The 17,771-nt window shown below is 41.8% G+C and overlaps 1 protein-coding gene across 4 annotated transcripts in view; it reads left to right on the forward strand.

The window, feature by feature from the left end:
* LOC100695157 (nuclear receptor ROR-alpha) overlaps positions 1-17,771 on the forward strand; it is a 186,109-nt gene that overhangs the window by 160,896 nt on the left and 7,442 nt on the right. For 3 of the 4 annotated variants that reach the window (XM_025903100.1, XM_025903646.1, XM_005457379.4), the window contains 5 exons: positions 6,205-6,290; positions 9,519-9,660; positions 13,262-13,518; positions 13,604-13,802; positions 17,612-17,733. In XM_025903100.1, the coding sequence (XP_025758885.1) occupies positions 6,205-6,290; positions 9,519-9,660; positions 13,262-13,518; positions 13,604-13,802; positions 17,612-17,733 (806 nt within the window). Of the gene's footprint in view, positions 1-3,910; positions 4,469-6,204; positions 6,291-9,518; positions 9,661-13,261; positions 13,519-13,603; positions 13,803-17,611; positions 17,734-17,771 lie in introns of those variants that run through there. The other variant, XM_025903246.1, reaches the window with a different exon arrangement.

Consider the following 17,771-nt stretch of genomic DNA (forward strand, 5'->3'; position numbering starts at 1 on the left):
ATTTTCTAAAGTAAGAATGCTTCAAAAAATACAGTAAAGAAGGAGTGATTTCAAATGATAGTCAAGATTTACCTTTATAGCACATTTAAAGCTGTTGCCCAAAGTGCTGTGCTGCTAAAATAACATAAAAAAGAACAAGAAAAGGAAACAAAGGGAAAACATGACTTAAAACAACATAAATATTAAAGTTTAAGAGCAGTTACCAGTACTCACTCTTACCTCGCAAGGCTACTTGTCAGGTAGGTTGTTCCAGTTTACTACGTTTCTTCAGACGAGTCTTCTCTCTTGTAAACCAGTGTTTCCCAACCACTGTGCCGTGGTGTACCGTGAGAGATCCTCAGGTGTGCCATGGGAAATTATTTAATTTCACTTAATAGGTCCAAAAAATACAATTTAATAATTACTGGAAATAATAAAATCATTTCTGGGCATCTGTGCTTTCAGTGAGGTGACTGGTAGAGTAATTACTCTTTCATGTCAGTGGGTGGGGGTGGCTAGCACAATATGACCTTGTTAAGTTAAGCCAATAGAATTAGTGATGTGCACGCTACATGGTAATTGCAAGACGTACAACAAAGATGGATAAATATTTGACTGCAGACTCCGAACTGGGGCCTGGACAAAATTCTAATCCAGAAGAGCCGAGTACGAGCGGTGGTCAAAAGAAAGCAAAAACGGTGAGCTTGAGGCAATACAGCGAAAGTTATCTGTCGTTTGGATTTACTTTCACTGGAGATCTGACTGCACTGACTCCGTTATGTTTGGTGTGTGGGGAAAAGCCCTCAAACAGTGCCGCGGTCCCAAGCAGGCTTAAACATCATCTTCGTACAAAACATCCCTCAAACAAGAACACAGACTATTTTGTTCGCTTACGTGAACAAGCTGAGAATTGGGTAACTTTAATGAGAAAAAACACAAAGGTGTCAAATAAAAAAAATAAAAAAAACCCACACACCGCAGCAGAGACGTTATTACTACCTGCCTGCAATGCCATTGTGAATGAGATGCTCGGCCGTGATGTGGTTAAAGAAATTGCCAAAGTCCCGCTCTCAGACGTATTGATGACACGTCTGGAGACATTGAAAGTGTCTGCAGACGTTTTGGAGAAGATACGCTTCAGTGGGAAGTTTGCAGTGCAACTTGATGAGTCTACGGACATTAGTGGACATTCCCAACTCTTGGCCAATGTGCGTTTTGTGGATGGAGACCCCATCAGAGAAAACTTTCTATTTTGCAAGTCTCTGCCAGAAAAAACAACAGGAGAGGAAATTTTTCGGGTTACATCCAAATATTTTGAACAAAGAGGACTGAAGTGGGAAAACTGCACGGGTGTCTGCGCTGATGGAGCAGCATACACCCAGATGTTATTTTTACACACTGTTTTCTGCACCGTGAGGTGCTTGCTGCCAAGACTTTACCAGCAGACCTAGCTCCTGTGTTGGATGATGGTAAACTTCGTCAAAACTTCGTTAAATTTGGATCTAAAATTCCTGCCAGAATATAATCTTTGTGTTCAACTAGTCAGGACCAGGTTTCACACTGAGTATAAACAAACTGAGGACTAACTTGCCATTATATGTACTGTACGCTACAGTGTGTGATTTTGGACCAAGTTTGGTTGGTGGTGTGCCACAGGATATTTTTAATCTATAAAATGGTTGAAAAACACTGTTGTAAACCATGATGTTGAGCTCTGGGGTCTACACAGCGCCACGATCTACTTCAACACGGCTTATTTAATCTGTGGTTGATGGTACATATTTATGCTTCTGTCTGGATATTTAAGCATATTGGAGAAAAACTTCAGACCAATCAGAGAAGTCTACCTTTACTCCCAGTATTAACTCTATTAACTGTGGCTAAACCACCTGCTCTGCTTTCATAAGTGCAGTGAACAGAGAACATCTGTAATGAGTCACAGTGTGAATAGGAGACACTTTAATGTGGATGAGTGTCTCCTATGTGAACATAAGGTAGAACACTGCGAGGCTTAACCTGAGCCGAGGCTCAGAAAATGCAGATGTGCCAGATTCGAACCAACTATTCCTTCCTCTTCGAGAGTTTTCTGTAACCTGTTGCGATACCCTTTGTTCAGCCCTTTTCCATCCCCATGTAGCCCTCCGCTCAATGATATTTCCCAGCATTGCGAGTTACATCTGGTATAAAACCTTTACCTGTGAAATTTGACCCTCTAAATATTATCAGTGCTTTATTTAATTTTGCTATTAGCAATGCTGCCACATGTTTTAAACATTTAATCAGTACTGCAAATTAAAAAAATAACCCTTCTGCATAGCATTATAATAATTAGCTCTTAATTTGTCCTACTTTCCTCTAATCCCAGCTGTATGGACAGAGTGGCGTTAATCTAGAAAAAGTGAAGATGGAAATGATTAATTAGCTCAGCCGTGATTCAGACTGAATATTCATTGCGATCACTGGTCCACCCTGTTATGTGCTTCAAGTTATGTGTTTTCTAAATGTATTGTATATTTGAAAGCACATCATACCTCCTGTAGAGTTAGCTCACTCTGACTAAACGTAGCAAAGTTCAGTTATTAAAACCAGCGAGTTACATGACAAGTGTTTGTTTTTATTTTTCACAAAAGTGCCTCGATGGACTTTAAACACTTAAAAGGCACAAACAGCTTGCAGTGTTGTGTGGTCACAGAGTAACATCTTGTTCACACTACATTGATGCGTCTGCTCACGCTAACCACCACTTTATGAGCTGCTGAGCTTACCACATATAACATCTGGTTTGAGGGCTTCCTGTGCATTTCCAAGGACTTGAGAAGCGCTAACTCTGGGCTTCAAAGAATCATGTGGTTGGTCTACTGTTTGGGGAGCGCTGACAGCTGTATGCATTCTGAACTGAAGCTGTTGATCGGGTGTGATCAATGGGTGGTAAGCCCATCCATTGAACTGTGGGTTTTGAGATTGTCCCTTTCTATGGCGACCTTACCACACTGATTGTGTTTGTGCTGGATTTGATTTGATTTGTATAAAGATGATGAAGGATGAATGCTGCTCATAAAAGTTGTCTTAATACATAAGTGAGAACTTTACAGCAGTTCCAGCTACAGTAAAGGAAATATGACGTGTGTGTAGACACATTAAGTTTCACCCGTTTTAATACCATGCAGATGGGCAATGAACTTGTCTCTGTCAGCCTTCAATTCCGCCTGCATCAACCCAAACCTGACCACATTGTTTATTTGACTTGTAATCAATTTGTTTTATGTAGCGCCAAAGCAAAACAACAGTCACCTCAAGGCGCTTAATATTGTAAAGTAAACCCTACTATAATATAGGGAAAGCCCAAAAATTAGACAGCTCCCAGTGAGTAAGGATTTTGGTGAAAGTGGGAAGGAAAAACTCCCTTTTAACAGGAAGAAACCTGCAGCAGAACCAGGCTCAGGGAAGGGCGGGGCCATCTGCTGCGACCGGTTGTGTATTGAGGGGAGGGACAAAAAGACATGCTGACAACCAGGGATTAATAATAATTCTTAATTAATTACAGAGTGGTATAGAAACACATGGTCAGTGAAAAAGGAAGGCTCGGTGCATGATGGGAATTCCTCAGCAGACTGGGCCTATTGTACAATAATTAAGGGAGGATTCAGGGTCACCTGATCCAGCCCTAACTATAAGCTTTACCAAAAAAGGAAAGTCTTTATCCAAACTGGAAGCTGGTTCCACAGAAGAGGGGCCTGAAAACTGAAGGCTCTGCCTCCCATTCTACTTTTAAATACTCTAGGAACAGCAAGTAGGCCTGCAGTGTGAGAGCGAAGTGCTCTAATAGGGTGATATGGTACTACAAGGTCATTAAGATAAGATGGGGCCTGATTATTTAAGACCTTGTATGTGAGGAGCAGGATTTTGAATTCAATTCTGGATTTAACAGGAAGGCAGTGTGGGAGAAATGTGCTCTCTCTTTCTAGTCCCTGTCAGTAATCTCTGCCAGGCTAAAGGCCTGTGGTACGTAGTCGACTCATAAAGACTGAAGCATTAATTAATGGTAGGACTTCATTAAAGTAAAAATTGTTTTAAAAAATAACCATTGTAACATTCTTTCTGTGCTGCTTTCTGTTCTATATTACTTAAATTGAAAAACCTGCATATGCATGCTGGGTTTACAAAGGATATAAATCTCATTTATCAATGAATACACACTCATGCAGATTATAAAATCATTTGAAATACATTTAAACTCATCTACTAACGAATGTGTCATTTGCATTTTAAGTATTTGCATGGAGTCTTTGTTTTGTTGTTTTTTTGTTTTTTTTTGTGGAAATGACCAAACTATCCAAACCCCACTTGTCCTCTGAGTGGCTTCTGCTAAGGAGGGCTGTTGGAGATTTTCCTAATCTGACTCCCGCTGTGGTCGACTGGGGGCGAGAGACTGCAGCGCCACACAGGTGTAAAGGGAGGAAGCAGAGTGAAGTCACGCCATACAAGCTGGGTGTGTGTGCGTGTGTGTGTATGTGTGTGTGTGTTTGTGTGACTGGAAGAAACTAACAAATGTGCAACAGCTTTAATATTGATGTTGTTTTATGGTCATTTCTTTCTTTGTTTCTTTGTACTGAACTGACTATTTTGGGGTTGTTCAAGCAAAAGACATTTGAAGAAGTCGCCTTAGTAAATATGCAAAACTGTACATATCAATTAAGAATTCATGTTTTTTTTAATTGATTGAAATATAATAAAAATAATGTTTCTTGCACTCCTAGTTTCATCCTTGCAGACTAGTGAGGCATTCTTTATGCCTTTTATTAATTTGGGGGTTTATGATAAGTAAATAAATCTTTTTTATTATTTCAAATAAATTCAGCGTGAAGAACAAACTGATTCAAATACTTAAACCAAACCTGATGATTTCCATCTTCTATAATTGTAGTTGAATAATTGTACAAAGGCGGTTCTTCTTTGCGTCTTGTTTGTTGTGTCTCTACGTGAAGAAAGCTTGTGATTGTGTGTGTGTGTGTGTGTGTGTGTGTGTGTGCTAATGTGGCTGCTCACTTACATAACTTCGCTCTGCTAAAAATAGCATCTCAGAGCTGAGCTGTCACTCTGTTCCAAAGTGCTGGGAGTATAAATACATGCAGTGAGTGAGTTTTCAGCTGTGCTGCTGTCTGAAAGATGAGCTCCTACAGTTTAATCAGTGCTGCATGTACCCGCTCTCTACAGTAAACCTGTAAAATGCTTAAGAACTCCTCACCTAATATTAGGGGCTAACTTTGGCTGGAGCCTGAGTGATATTAGACAATATTTGCCAATATTTTTGTATCGGTAAGTGAAAGAAGTAAAGAACAGACAAGAGAAACACCCTTCAACCCTTCATAGCTCCTCCAGAGGGCGCTCTGTAACTAACTCTGTAACTTCCATGTTAGCAGCTAGTGTTTGGCACAAATACATCCAGCCGAGCCCAGCAGAGTAAAACAAAATGTTGAAACTACATTATCATAGTTCGGACTACACATTACAAATGTTCAGAAAATCTGTTTGTTTGATTTGTCCCAGAGGATATATAATTGAGGTAATATGAAAATATCATCACACAGAGGCAGACATTTTGCTGAATAATGTTTGACACAGACTGTTTTAACTTCATAGAGTTACATCCACCAAACACAGCACAGTGATTACCAAGCACACTGTCCTGATTACTGCAGAGAGCACGCTCTGTTCTACACCTGGATGGACAGATGAGTCAACTCCAGCATTTTTTCAGGGAGATTTTCAAAGTCTCCTTTAGGTTTGGAAATGGTGGCACCTCTTTCTTTTTTTCCAGTTGTGACCACAGAAGCTTAAGGCTTGTGTTTGCTAAGGTCTTACAGTCTTTCATATGAAGCTAATTGGGCCTATTTTTTTGTCCTGAACTTCTTCCAGTATCATAGAAATGCTGTTCTGCACTAGACCTGATGCCCAGGGGTTGCATGATGTTACTGTGGCAGTAAATCACACTGGTACATTTTGTTGTTATTGTGTCTGGTTTCGACATTGTAACAGCTGGACAACTTTGAAATTAAACAATTCATATACCGCATGTAACAAGGTGTAGTGACAGCTGGACGGTTAAATGGGGCCAGTGGAAAACGCCTTTATTTGCACATAGATGAAACCTACATGACAAACTGTGATATATCAGCTGTTCTGATGTCCTGTGTGTGACCTACTGTCTTCATTTTCCCTTTGCAGCTCAGATTGAAATAATCCCCTGTAAGATTTGTGGAGATAAATCATCAGGGATCCACTACGGGGTCATCACCTGTGAAGGCTGTAAGGTAAGCTCCTCCTCCTCCTCCCTCCTGTTGTCTGCTAAAGTAAATTTGAGCATATTATAACCTCAGTTAAACCTAACTCTAGAATACAGGAAAGGGTCCAAAATGTACGGCCTCCTTCTCATCGTCCAAAATTATCCAATGAGTCAGTTTGGATTCTGGCCCACGGTGCTTATGTTTGACGTCCCTGCTTTAAATGATAAGCCTTTCCAAGTCTTTTACTTAAGTTTTCCCAGTCGTTCAAGCACAGACTGATCTTTGTTACATCTGTGCAACAATTAATGTTTGAGAATAGTTTGCACTTTGAACCCTCCGTATTTTGTCTTTTTTTCTTTAACCAGGAAAAGGCCTCTGCGATCATCCATCGCTGGCGTTTTTATGTGGCACAGCTCACCAGTGCATTTATTGTGGTGTTAAACCAGTTTTCACTGACAATGTAGTTGATCATTTGAGTTTAAAGTATTTACACGTATTGCAATATCATTTTAGACCGATACCTGACCAGGCACATTTGTATGTTTTGTACAGAATTTGGTCTGAAACATCAGTCACGAGCATCGGGCTCTAAACCATATTCTACCTGGTGAGAGCGGTTCTGTGAACAGGCAGGTGTGTTCAGCCACAGCAGCTGCTGATGTGACAGCTGGAGGCTTATTTCACAGCCAGCATGCAGCTGAAGCAGCCTCCAAACAAACCACAACATCTGCACTGAGTCGCACGTTAGATGTAAATGATCTGCTGCTAATATGACATAATGTCATTTGAGAGAAATCAGTGTTTTCCCTTCAGTGTTACTACTGTTCTCTTGAGCTTGACACAGAGTGGCATCATTTGTTAATTTAACTAGGATTTGAATTACAGACATTTTCACATTTTATAATTTTGATGCATTTCCATTCAGATCTATACAGGCTACAGTGGTTCTATGAGAAGAAGGGTTATAGGCCATCTGTGATGCGTCTATAAACTAGTGTGATCAGGAAACGTGAGCAGGTGCTATAAACGTACCGGGGTGGTGATCGTGGGCTGAACCCCAGTTTGCTTCGTGTATTTCTTCACACTTTCAAAGTGAAAACAAATCAGCTGTGAACATTTCTTTTTCACTGCATGGTGCTGAATATAATGTTGACTTTTATTCTTTAACTATGATGCTGACATCTCTAAAGCATTCTCACACATGTTTTATGTGGTTCCCACATTTCTTGAGGTAGAATGCAATAGAATAGAAAAGAACAGAATAGAATAGGATAGAATAGGCCTTTATTGTCATCGTGCATATACAATGAAATTCTGCTTTTTTTCCCCATCAGGTTGATGAACAGTTAACAGCTCCTTTGTGCTCTGCATGGCACATGGTCTCCATTCTTTGCCTTGTGATTACATTCACATTTCTGCATTGCCTGTTAGATATTCACCGACTGCTTGTGAGAGTGAGCTGCTGGCCAGCAGACTGAAGCTAGCAGAAATAACTTTCATGTGTTTGTCATCTGATAGCCTTTGTGCTCCAGTGTCTCTGTATATGCTAATAGGCCAGTCGTCCATTACTCTGTAAACTCATACAGAGGTACACGGGTGGATACAGTTTGTTTGTTGTTGTTACTGTTGTCGGACATCCAATAGACACTATATTGTGAAGCATTTGCTCATCTGCCTTCACAGTGACATTCATTTCTTAATCCAAAGGGTTTAACGGGATGGGCCTCATCCTTTGCAGCTGTAACAGCTTCAACTCTTTTGGAAAGGCTTTCCACAATGTTTAGGAGTGTTTATGGGAATTTTTGACCATTCTTCTGGAATCGAAAGGAGGAATGCTACATCAGGTTAGACACTGATGTAGCATGACAAGGCCTGGCTCACAGTCTACACTCTAATTCATCCCAAAGGTTTTCTATCGGGTTTAGGTCAGGACTCTGTGCAGGCCAGTCAAGTTCTTCTTCGTCCATGTCTTTGGGGACCTTGCTTTGTGTACTTGTACACAGTCATGTTGGAACAGGAAGGGGCCGTCCCTACACTTTTCTAACAATTGTCTAACTCGGATGTCTTGGCCAAGATGTCGTCATCATCAGTGATGATGTCAACCCCAACCTCAGCTCCAGTTCCAGCTCCAAAGCCTAATCCTTTGTCTTTTAAAAAAAAAAAGCATAGGTTTGAAAGAGTAACAAATTAATATTAAAGATGAATTTAAAAAATAGGGTTAGGATTAGGATGACTCTAAATCAACCAGTGGCCATTAGTTGGAGCCTGGAAGCGGCAACTTTAAGCTGAGTTTTGACAAGATAACTGGCTTTGATGAAGAGGAGCCGTGGCTCTTGATATGATTGGAGACTGATGCGACTGCCTTCGCTCCACATACTTCCATATTTCAACCAGCCCGTGCTCTGTGTATGTTTCAGAGAGTGAAATGTAGTGTTGTGTGAACAAGTGTTTTAAGTCTAGGAATGCTAGATTAGTAACTTTGTACATATTGCAAATATTCTAAGTATATTGTAAATACTAAAAAGCAGTCCTAGGGAGGCAGTTTAGAGGTCTGTAATTTAGTTCAGTTTTTATGCTGGTAGGTTATTTAGTTTTGTTCTATTTTTTTTCTACAAAATCTCACAGTAGCTCCAGTCCTTGTGTGGGAGTCACATTTGCATTGTGCTCCAGAGTGCAACACAAGACAATCCCCTAGACCCCAGACAGTCACCCAGATTCTGATGATAGTCTGAAGCATTTGTCTCTTTGGTCATTTCAGTCTGGATTAGTTTATCATTGCAGAAAAATGTAAAAAAAAAAAAAGTCTATTTTTTCAAATTTCATTTTTTCTTATTACTTTTTGTTATGAAGAATATTTTTGTCATTCAGTACACGTGTTTGTGAAAGACTTGATTTTATGGGGGGGGTTTCAGTATGTTTTTGTTTCCAGTAAGAATTAGAATAGAAATGAAAACTTTCACATGAAGAAATGAAATGGTAAGCGATAGTGGGGCTGTGCATCCTTCAGGAAATTCATTTTGAATTGTAGCTCCATCAGCGCACTGAAGATGCCAAAAGATTGTAAAGCAAAGAGTAACCAGATTTGATGTTTTATACTGGGGGAGGTCTCACAGTGACGCACATTTCATCCTTTGCCTCTATGATCTCAGACATGAGCACAAACATGAAGGCTTGACTGCTGTTTCAGTGACCTGTCATAGAGATATTTTTGTATGAAAACAATGATTTTAATAGAACTCTTTCTTGCTCTCTCAGGGTTTCTTCAGGCGTAGTCAGCAGAGTAACGCCACCTACTCGTGTCCTCGCCAGAAAAACTGTCTGATCGACCGAACGAGCCGAAACCGCTGCCAGCACTGCCGTCTGCAGAAATGTCTCGCTGTGGGCATGTCCCGAGACGGTGAGGCAAACACATGCACAGCAGATCTACACGTTACGAACATATCGAACCTACCTCTATGTCCAGAATCACCGCGAAATACAACGACTGTGTGCTGTATGTGTATGTTAACCCTAACCCTGACTCTGATCCAGTGAATTCATAAAATGTAAATAAAAAATATATGTTTGATATAGGGATGCAACGATACCAAATTGTTCAAACCGATACTTGGATCGAAGTAGTTGGCGATACTTCTACTACACACACACAAAAAATGCAATGAATTGGATGACAGTTTTTATTTTATTCTCTAAAATAATAATAAAAATGACCACAAAAATAACATTTCAAGTGAAAAATAAACACTTCTGTTAAATTATTGAATTACAAGTGTCCACATTATAATTCAACAAAATATCAGTGAACTATTTGGCACTGTCTCCAGCTTTCAGAATAATAAATACACACTTCTGTTTGGAATAAAAACAATAATTCGTCGCTTTTCCAAACCCTGAGTTAAAGTTGGCTGTTCTGGTCTTGCGTTAGCTTTAGCAAACTCGGTGCATGATGTGCCCTCAGATGTTTTATTAAATTGCTTGTATTGAACGATTCCCTCCCCTGGACATCTTACCGGTACACAGTTTGCACTCGGCCTTGCTTCTGTCATCTTCACATATTATAGGTAAGTCCACACTGCTGACATTTTGTTTAGCGTAGCTACAGCAGCCTCCAGTTTGTTTTTTTATCTGGAGCCGCCAGTCTCACTCGCCTAACCCTGTTCTTGTTTAGCGCGACATGTCCTCCCAGTGGCCAATCTAAAAAATTACAAACGAAATGACAAGCCACCCTCTGACTCATGAAATAAGTTGGTATCGGTTCATGGTATCGGTTAACTTTTACAAGTATGAGTACACACGCATTTTAGGGTACCGGCCTGATACCTGATACCAGTATTGATATCAGTGCATCCCTAATTTGATATAATATAGATTTTTTATGTTGTTATTACATGAAAAATATACCAAAAATTGCTAACTTTTGTTTTAGACTAGAAAAGCACTACATATGAACCAGTGTAGGATCTGATATACAGGGTGGGCCATTTATATGGATACACCGTAATAACATGGGAATGGTTGGTGATATTAAAGTCCTGTTTGTGGCACATTAGTATATGTGAGGGGGAAAACTCCTCAAGATGGGTGGTGACCATGGTGGCCATTTAGAAGTCGGCCATCTTGGATACAACTTTTGTTTTTTCAATAGGAAGAGGGCCATGTGACACATCAAACTTATTGGTAATGTCACAAGAAAAACAATGGTGTGCTTGGTTTCAACGTAACTTTATTCTTTCATGAGTTATTTACAAGTTTCTCTTTGTTCACAGCCATTGACATGTCGAAGAGGTTAACACGTGAGGAGCGGATTGAAATTGTGTTGATATCTGGTGAACGCAGTAACCGGGTCACTGCAGCAGATTTCAATGCAAGACACCCTACGAGACCACCCATCTCCCATGCTACAGTTAGCAAACTGCTTGCTAAGTTTCCTGAAACTGGTTCAGTGTTGGATTTGCCAAAATGTGGACGCAAGAAAACTGTCACTAATGAAGAAACATCAGTGGCTGTCCTAGCTTCATTCAGCAAGAGCCCACAGCGTAGCACTCGCCACATGTCACTGGAGAGTGGCATTAGTCGAACATCCCTTCGGCGGATATTAGCTACTCACAAATGGCACCCTTACAAACTCCAGCTACTGCAGCATCTCAACGAGGATGACCCAGATCGGCGCACAGAATTTGCAGAATGGGCAAAACAAAAATTGGAACAGGACCCTCAGTTCACACAGAAGATTTTGTTCAGTGATGAGGCAAACTTTTATGTGAATGGTGAAGTTAACAAACAAAACCACCGCTATTGGTCTGACACTAACCCACATTGGATGGATCCCTCCAAGACTGTTGGAACAACAAAAGTGATGGTTTGGTGTGGTATATGGGGTACAACGATAGTGGGTCCATTCTTCATCAATGGAAACCTCAAGGCCACTGGATATTTGAAATTGCTACATGATGATGTGTTTCCCTCTTTATGCACTGAAGCTGGCACGTTCCCTGAGTTTTTCCAGCAAGATGGTGCACCACCACATTATGGGTGCCAGGTCCGAGCATTCCTAGATGAACAGTTTCCTGGAAAGTGGATTGGTCGTCGTGGGCCAGTTGAACGGCCCCCAAGGTTTCCCGATCTGACCCCCTTAGACTTTTATCTTTGGGGTCATCTGAAGGCAATTGTCTATGGTGTGAAGATACGAGATGTGCAGCACCTGAAACTACGGATACTGGATGCCTGTGCTGGCATTTCTCCTGCGGTGTTGCTATCAGTGTGTGAAGAGTGGGAGAAGAGGGTTGGATTGACAATCCAACACAATGGGCAGCACATTGAACACATTTTATAAGTAATAATAATAATAATAATAATAATGCATTGGATTTATATAGCGCTTTTCAAGGCACCCAAAGCGCTTTACAATGCCATTATTCATTCACGCTCACATTCATACACTGGTGGAGGCAAGCTACGGTTGTAGCCACAGCTGCCCTGGGGCAGACTGACAGAAGCGAGGCTGCCATATCGCGCCATCGGCCCCTCTGGCCAACACCAGTAGGCGGTAGGGTAAAGTGTCTTGCCCAAGGACACAACGACCAGGACAGAGAGGCCGGGGATCGAACCGGCGACCTTCAGGTTACAGGTGCCCTTCCCAACCCCCTGAGCCACGGTCGCCCCGTGGTCAGAAACTTGTGGTCAGAAACTTGTAAATAACTCATGAAAGAATAAAGTTACGTTGAAACCAAGCACACCATTGTTTTTCTTGTGACATTACCAATAAGTTTGATGTGTCACATGGCCCTCTTCCTATTGAAAAAACAAAAGTTGTATCCAAGATGGCCGACTTCTAAATGGCCACCATGGTCACCACCCATCTTGAGGAGTTTGCCCCCTCACATATACTAATGTGCCACAAACAGGACTTTAATATCACCAACCATTCCCATGTTATTACGGTGTATCCATATAAATGGCCCACCCTGTACTTTCAGTGTCTGTTATAATTTCTTTCTGTTTTCTACAATGAGATGTTCTGTAATGTTGGACTCGTGTCTGCAGCATAAAGGTGTTGATTTGCAGACGGCTGTTGGATCAAAGATGACACGCCCCTAACTTCAATATTTAGGTGAATGAGAAATTTCAAACAATCCCATCTGGACTATTACTCAAGGCTGACACTATCCACAGTTAACATGGGCGTCTGTTGGGTCTGACTTGCTCTCACGAGGTCTCTGCTGGATTGTAAATGAAATCCTACCTTTCTGTCAGCTTGGTGATCTAGTATGAAGGCAGATAAGGAGGCTAATCAGTGTCAGCTGCTAAGGGGCTCTACTTGAACACTGGTGGTGAGTCTTGTTAAGCGTATGAGTGCTCCGCCTCTGAAACCATAACGGCTAGCTTTCACTTTGGCTGAACTGTCACTCAGACAGAAATCAGCACGTTTTTGTTTCATTGTTCCCAGGTCTTCATTCTCTGTCAGGTGGCTAACTGAAATCATTTCCTTCTCTCCTCAGCTGTAAAGTTTGGTCGCATGTCTAAAAAGCAGCGGGACAGTCTGTACGCGGAGGTGCAGAAGCACCGCCTCCAGCAGCAGCAGCAGCAAGGTCACCACCTCTTGTCCCATCCCAGCCTCGGCAGCCCGAGTCCAGTCGAGTCCGAGTCGCTGTCCTCTCACTACACCCTGTCCTCCACCGGCCTCACAGAGCTGCCTGATGAGGGGGGGCACTACGTGGAACAGAACTCACCTGAAGGCGGATCTTTGTCATCTAAGGTTTGTTGTCTCTATTTTCAGGATGGCTGATAAACTCGATGATATTTCCTTTGTTTTCTACGTCAGTCTTTTCCTCCACAAACAGGGAGACTCTGCAGGAGGAGGGGAAGGAGGTGGTGGGGGGTTCTACTTGGATATCCAGCCGTCTCCGGATCAATCCGGACTTGATATTAATGGCATCAAACCGGAGCCCCTGTGCGACTATGGATCCAGTAACGGCTTTTTTCCATATTGCTCCTTCAGCAACAGAGACGTGCCACCCACGGTGCCCATGGCTGAGCTCGGTGAGTGGAGGACTCAGGAAAGTGAGACGTTTGTGCACATTTTACTGAAGATTGTCTGTAACCTGCCTCTTTAGCTCCTTTCAGACCTGCTTCCTTTACTTAAACTTGTCTGGCTTTTCCATTAAAGTCATCGACGTGGCTCAGTAGGCACAGAGTTGTCCACCTATCGAAGGATGGATGGGGTAATCGTCAACAAACATGCTTTGCATAAATACAATCAAACCATAATTTCTTCCTTTTTTTAGGTCAGCTGTCAGTCAGTTTGTGTTCCTCCAGATTAACATAATTAAAAACCACTGAAACTAACGTAAAAATAAAAGATTTAGAGAACAAATTCAAAGAAACTCTGTACCTGAAAAATATTGTCAATTGTCTGTTACATATAGCAAAAGAACAGGAGGCAACACACCAAGGAAGGAGCACAGGACTCGTATCGATGGCCTATTCATGAGATGGAGCCGGAAAGGTTGTGCAGCAGGTTGGGAGGATTAAGCAAGGAGATGGAAATGTACCAAAGAGTGAAAGGGGAGTGTTGAGAAGATGAATGGAGCTGATGGAAGACAGTGGAGGACGGATGGAGGGCAGTTAGTGAATCAGGAAGTGTAGGTGAAGGTTAGGAGTTGCACTTTGGGGATCTACAGGAAGCGTGTTAGGATGCCAACAGAGGGACTGTGTAATTGTATGAGGAGGTCAGTAGTGGCAGAGACGTACAGTGGCTTGCAAAAGTATTCGGCCCCCTTGAACTTTTCCACATTTTGTCACATTACAGCCACAAACATGAATCAATGTTATTGGAATTCCAGGTGAAAGACCAATACAAAGTGGTGTACACGTGAGAAGTGGAACGAAAATCATACATGATTCCAAACATTTTTTACAAATAAATAACTGCAAAGTGGGGTGTGCGTAATTATTCAGCCCCCTTTGGTCTGAGTGCAGTCAGGTGCCCATAGACATTGCCTGATGAGTGCTAATGACTAAATAGAGTGCACCTGTGTGTAATCTAATGTCAGTACAAATACAGCTGCTCTGTGACGGCCTCAGAGGTTGTCTAAGAGAATATTGGGAGCAACAACACCATGAAGTCCAAAGAACACACCAGACAGGTCAGGGATAAAGTTATTGAGAAATTTAAAGCAGGCTTAGGCTACAAAAAGATTTCCCAAGCCTTGAACACTTTTGCAAGCCACTGTATGTTAGACTGGTGCATGACATGTATGATTTTTATCAATATCAAAACCCACTTTTTCAGATGAAGGGCACACCTGAAAAGAAGTGAAGAGGAGTTATTTGCATTGTTTTAATCCTACAAAGCTGCTCAGCGGCTTGAGCTTCAGTTTCACGTTTGATTTCCATTACAGCCTCTCATCATGGATTTAAAAAAAAAAAAAGTCCTCCACTTCTGACTGTGCAGTGCTGAGAACAAGACAAAATAAATACAGTAATAAAAAGACTCACCATTTGGTCGAATGTTGTCGGCAGCTACACACAGATGAGGAAATATCTTGAAATAGGTGAAGCAAAAAGAAAAGAAGGGGAGAGATGGAACGAGAGGCTACAAAGGGAGTCAGACAAAGAGAGAGAGAGAAGTAAGGGGCAAGCGGAGACAGAAAGGTGGTTTAAAATAGCAGGAGGTTGGAAACTCATCTTCAGAGCTCATTAAAATCTCTGTGTGGTAATTAGCTGTCTGTTAATTAGGGCCAATTGGGACGTGGCAGGGCACTCGTTGGGGGAAATCATCTTTTTTTTGTCCTGGGAGATTTTGTGATTCACTCTTTATTGTAATAACCCCCACCCTCATCCGGTGAGTCTTTGTTATGTGAATGTATTATTTTTTTTTTAGCATGTATTGAGTTGTTTTGGTTTCTCGTGTTGTTTTATTTTTGCTTATGATAAACAACAGCACAGCGGGACAGTCAGTGTTTATTCTGGGTTTGAGCTGCATTCACAAACATTTTGTCAACAGTTTTAGACTTTACAGTAAAAAGTTCAACATACAGCTGGGAGTTCAGGATATTAGTGTTAGCTTGATGTAGAAGGAAGTTTGTGATTGGAATTATCCTCACTTATACATGGACTGACTTTCATTTTGGTCACAGTTAAAGACGGGCTGGGCTAATGTCATAAACAGTTTCACTCTTCACGTTATCTCAGTGGTTCTCAAAGTGTGTGGCGCTCTGACCGGGGGGACACAAGTTACCTGGCAGAGAAGTCATGCAGAACTAATGTTTAACATCAAATCATGTTTACGGTGGAACAAAGAAATTCGTGGCAGTTACGTTAATAATATGTCGACAGCCGCAATAAAGAAGTGTAGTGAAAAGTGCGAACACGTGGTCGGGTCTGTCGTGCATCGTTTACAGTGGTGCTGAAACCCAGGATTGGGGCACGAGTGACCCGACCACCTGTTCGCACTTCTTTATTGCGGCTGTCAACTTACACACGCGGCTACAGCCAACACACATCATTATCATCATCATCATCATCAACAGCAACAGCAACAACAACAGAACCCAGTTCATTCTGTTTTAAGCCAGTGTTCTGGAAATCCATCCTACCTGACAAACCATCCTACCCATTGTTTTTGTGCATGCGCACAACACGAAATTTAGTGGCAAATCGTCCTACCTTTGTTAATCTGAGCTAGAAACATACTCTGATGGGTAAAATGAAGTGCCAAACCATGCTACCTTTGTGAATGTTACCTACAAGCATACTTTAACGGGCAAAGTTACGTGGCAAACCGTCATACCTACTGAAATTTGTGCTGGAATTACTCTGTGACAGCAGAAATGTGCATTGTCTCATGTCTCACCTTTTTATAGAATTTTCACCCCTTTTACACTCTCATGCTTCATGGGATCCGGTTAAAATGAAACCCTGAGCCTAGATATGCTGCTGGGCGTTACCGTTTCGAAGCACACTGTCTGAGGCCGCTTGACATGGCAACATATCAGAGCAATGGCACTTGCTAGGATCCAATATTGAGACCAATCTGATGTAAAATATTGTACGTGACAGCTTCTTAAAGTTATTGTGCGCCTCGCTACAGCGCATTCGTTTATGCTCCTGCCACCCATTGAATTAAGGAAAACTGGGAACTGCACTCAGAGATGGTGCCTGGTCTTTTGACTGAAAATTACTTCCAGTCAAACCGTAAAATTCCTTTTTGCTGAAATTCTGTTTCCGTCACACATCTGGCACCTACTCTGCTCAACTTGGCTTTTAGGGTTTTCCATTAGGCGGTAATACCTGGTACAGGGTACTTTTTTGGAGCGCTGATTGGCCAGGCAGTGACATCGCTGTAGTCATGAGAGCCACTCCTTCACAAGAATCAAACCCACTAACAAGGGAAGTGGCTGCAAACAAACTTCCTTTACCCCGAGTCTGACAACAGCTGAGCAGCAGGTATATCATCACCTTGTGATGATATGCCACAAATGATGTCACGGGCCCTGCTGTAACAACCCCACCCACAGTGAGGTGGTATTCATTCATAATGGAAAGGACCAAAATTAGAGTCCATGCGAGTTGAAATGAGGAGGTGCTAATGGAAAAGAGGCTCGAGTTCTTCCTCATTGTGTCGGTATGTAAACTCTAAAAACCAAAAGTCCTTTCTGAGTGAGAAATGTAAAACTTGACCTTATCAGAGGTTGATCGTGTCTTGTTTACAGGTTTCCAGACTTTTCTTTTAGAGTTGTTGTCTCTCACACTCGAGTCTCCCGTGACTCTAAAATTTGCAGGAATCCGAGTAGGCCTAAAACTCGTGAGCAGCTTTACGTTCAGCTACTGCGTTTGCTTTGTTTCAGATCACTTGGCCCAGATCATCTCCAAGTCTCACCTGGAGACATGTCAGTACCTCAGGGAGGAGCTGCAGCAGATGAGCTGGCAGAGCTTCCTTCAGGATGAAGTGGAAAGCTACCAGAGCAAGGTGCGCTTAATATGTCCACCCATGAATCCCTAAAGCCA

Source organism: Oreochromis niloticus, linkage group LG1 (assembly GCF_001858045.2).
Source record: "Oreochromis niloticus isolate F11D_XX linkage group LG1, O_niloticus_UMD_NMBU, whole genome shotgun sequence".
NCBI lineage: Eukaryota > Metazoa > Chordata > Actinopteri > Cichliformes > Cichlidae > Oreochromis > Oreochromis niloticus.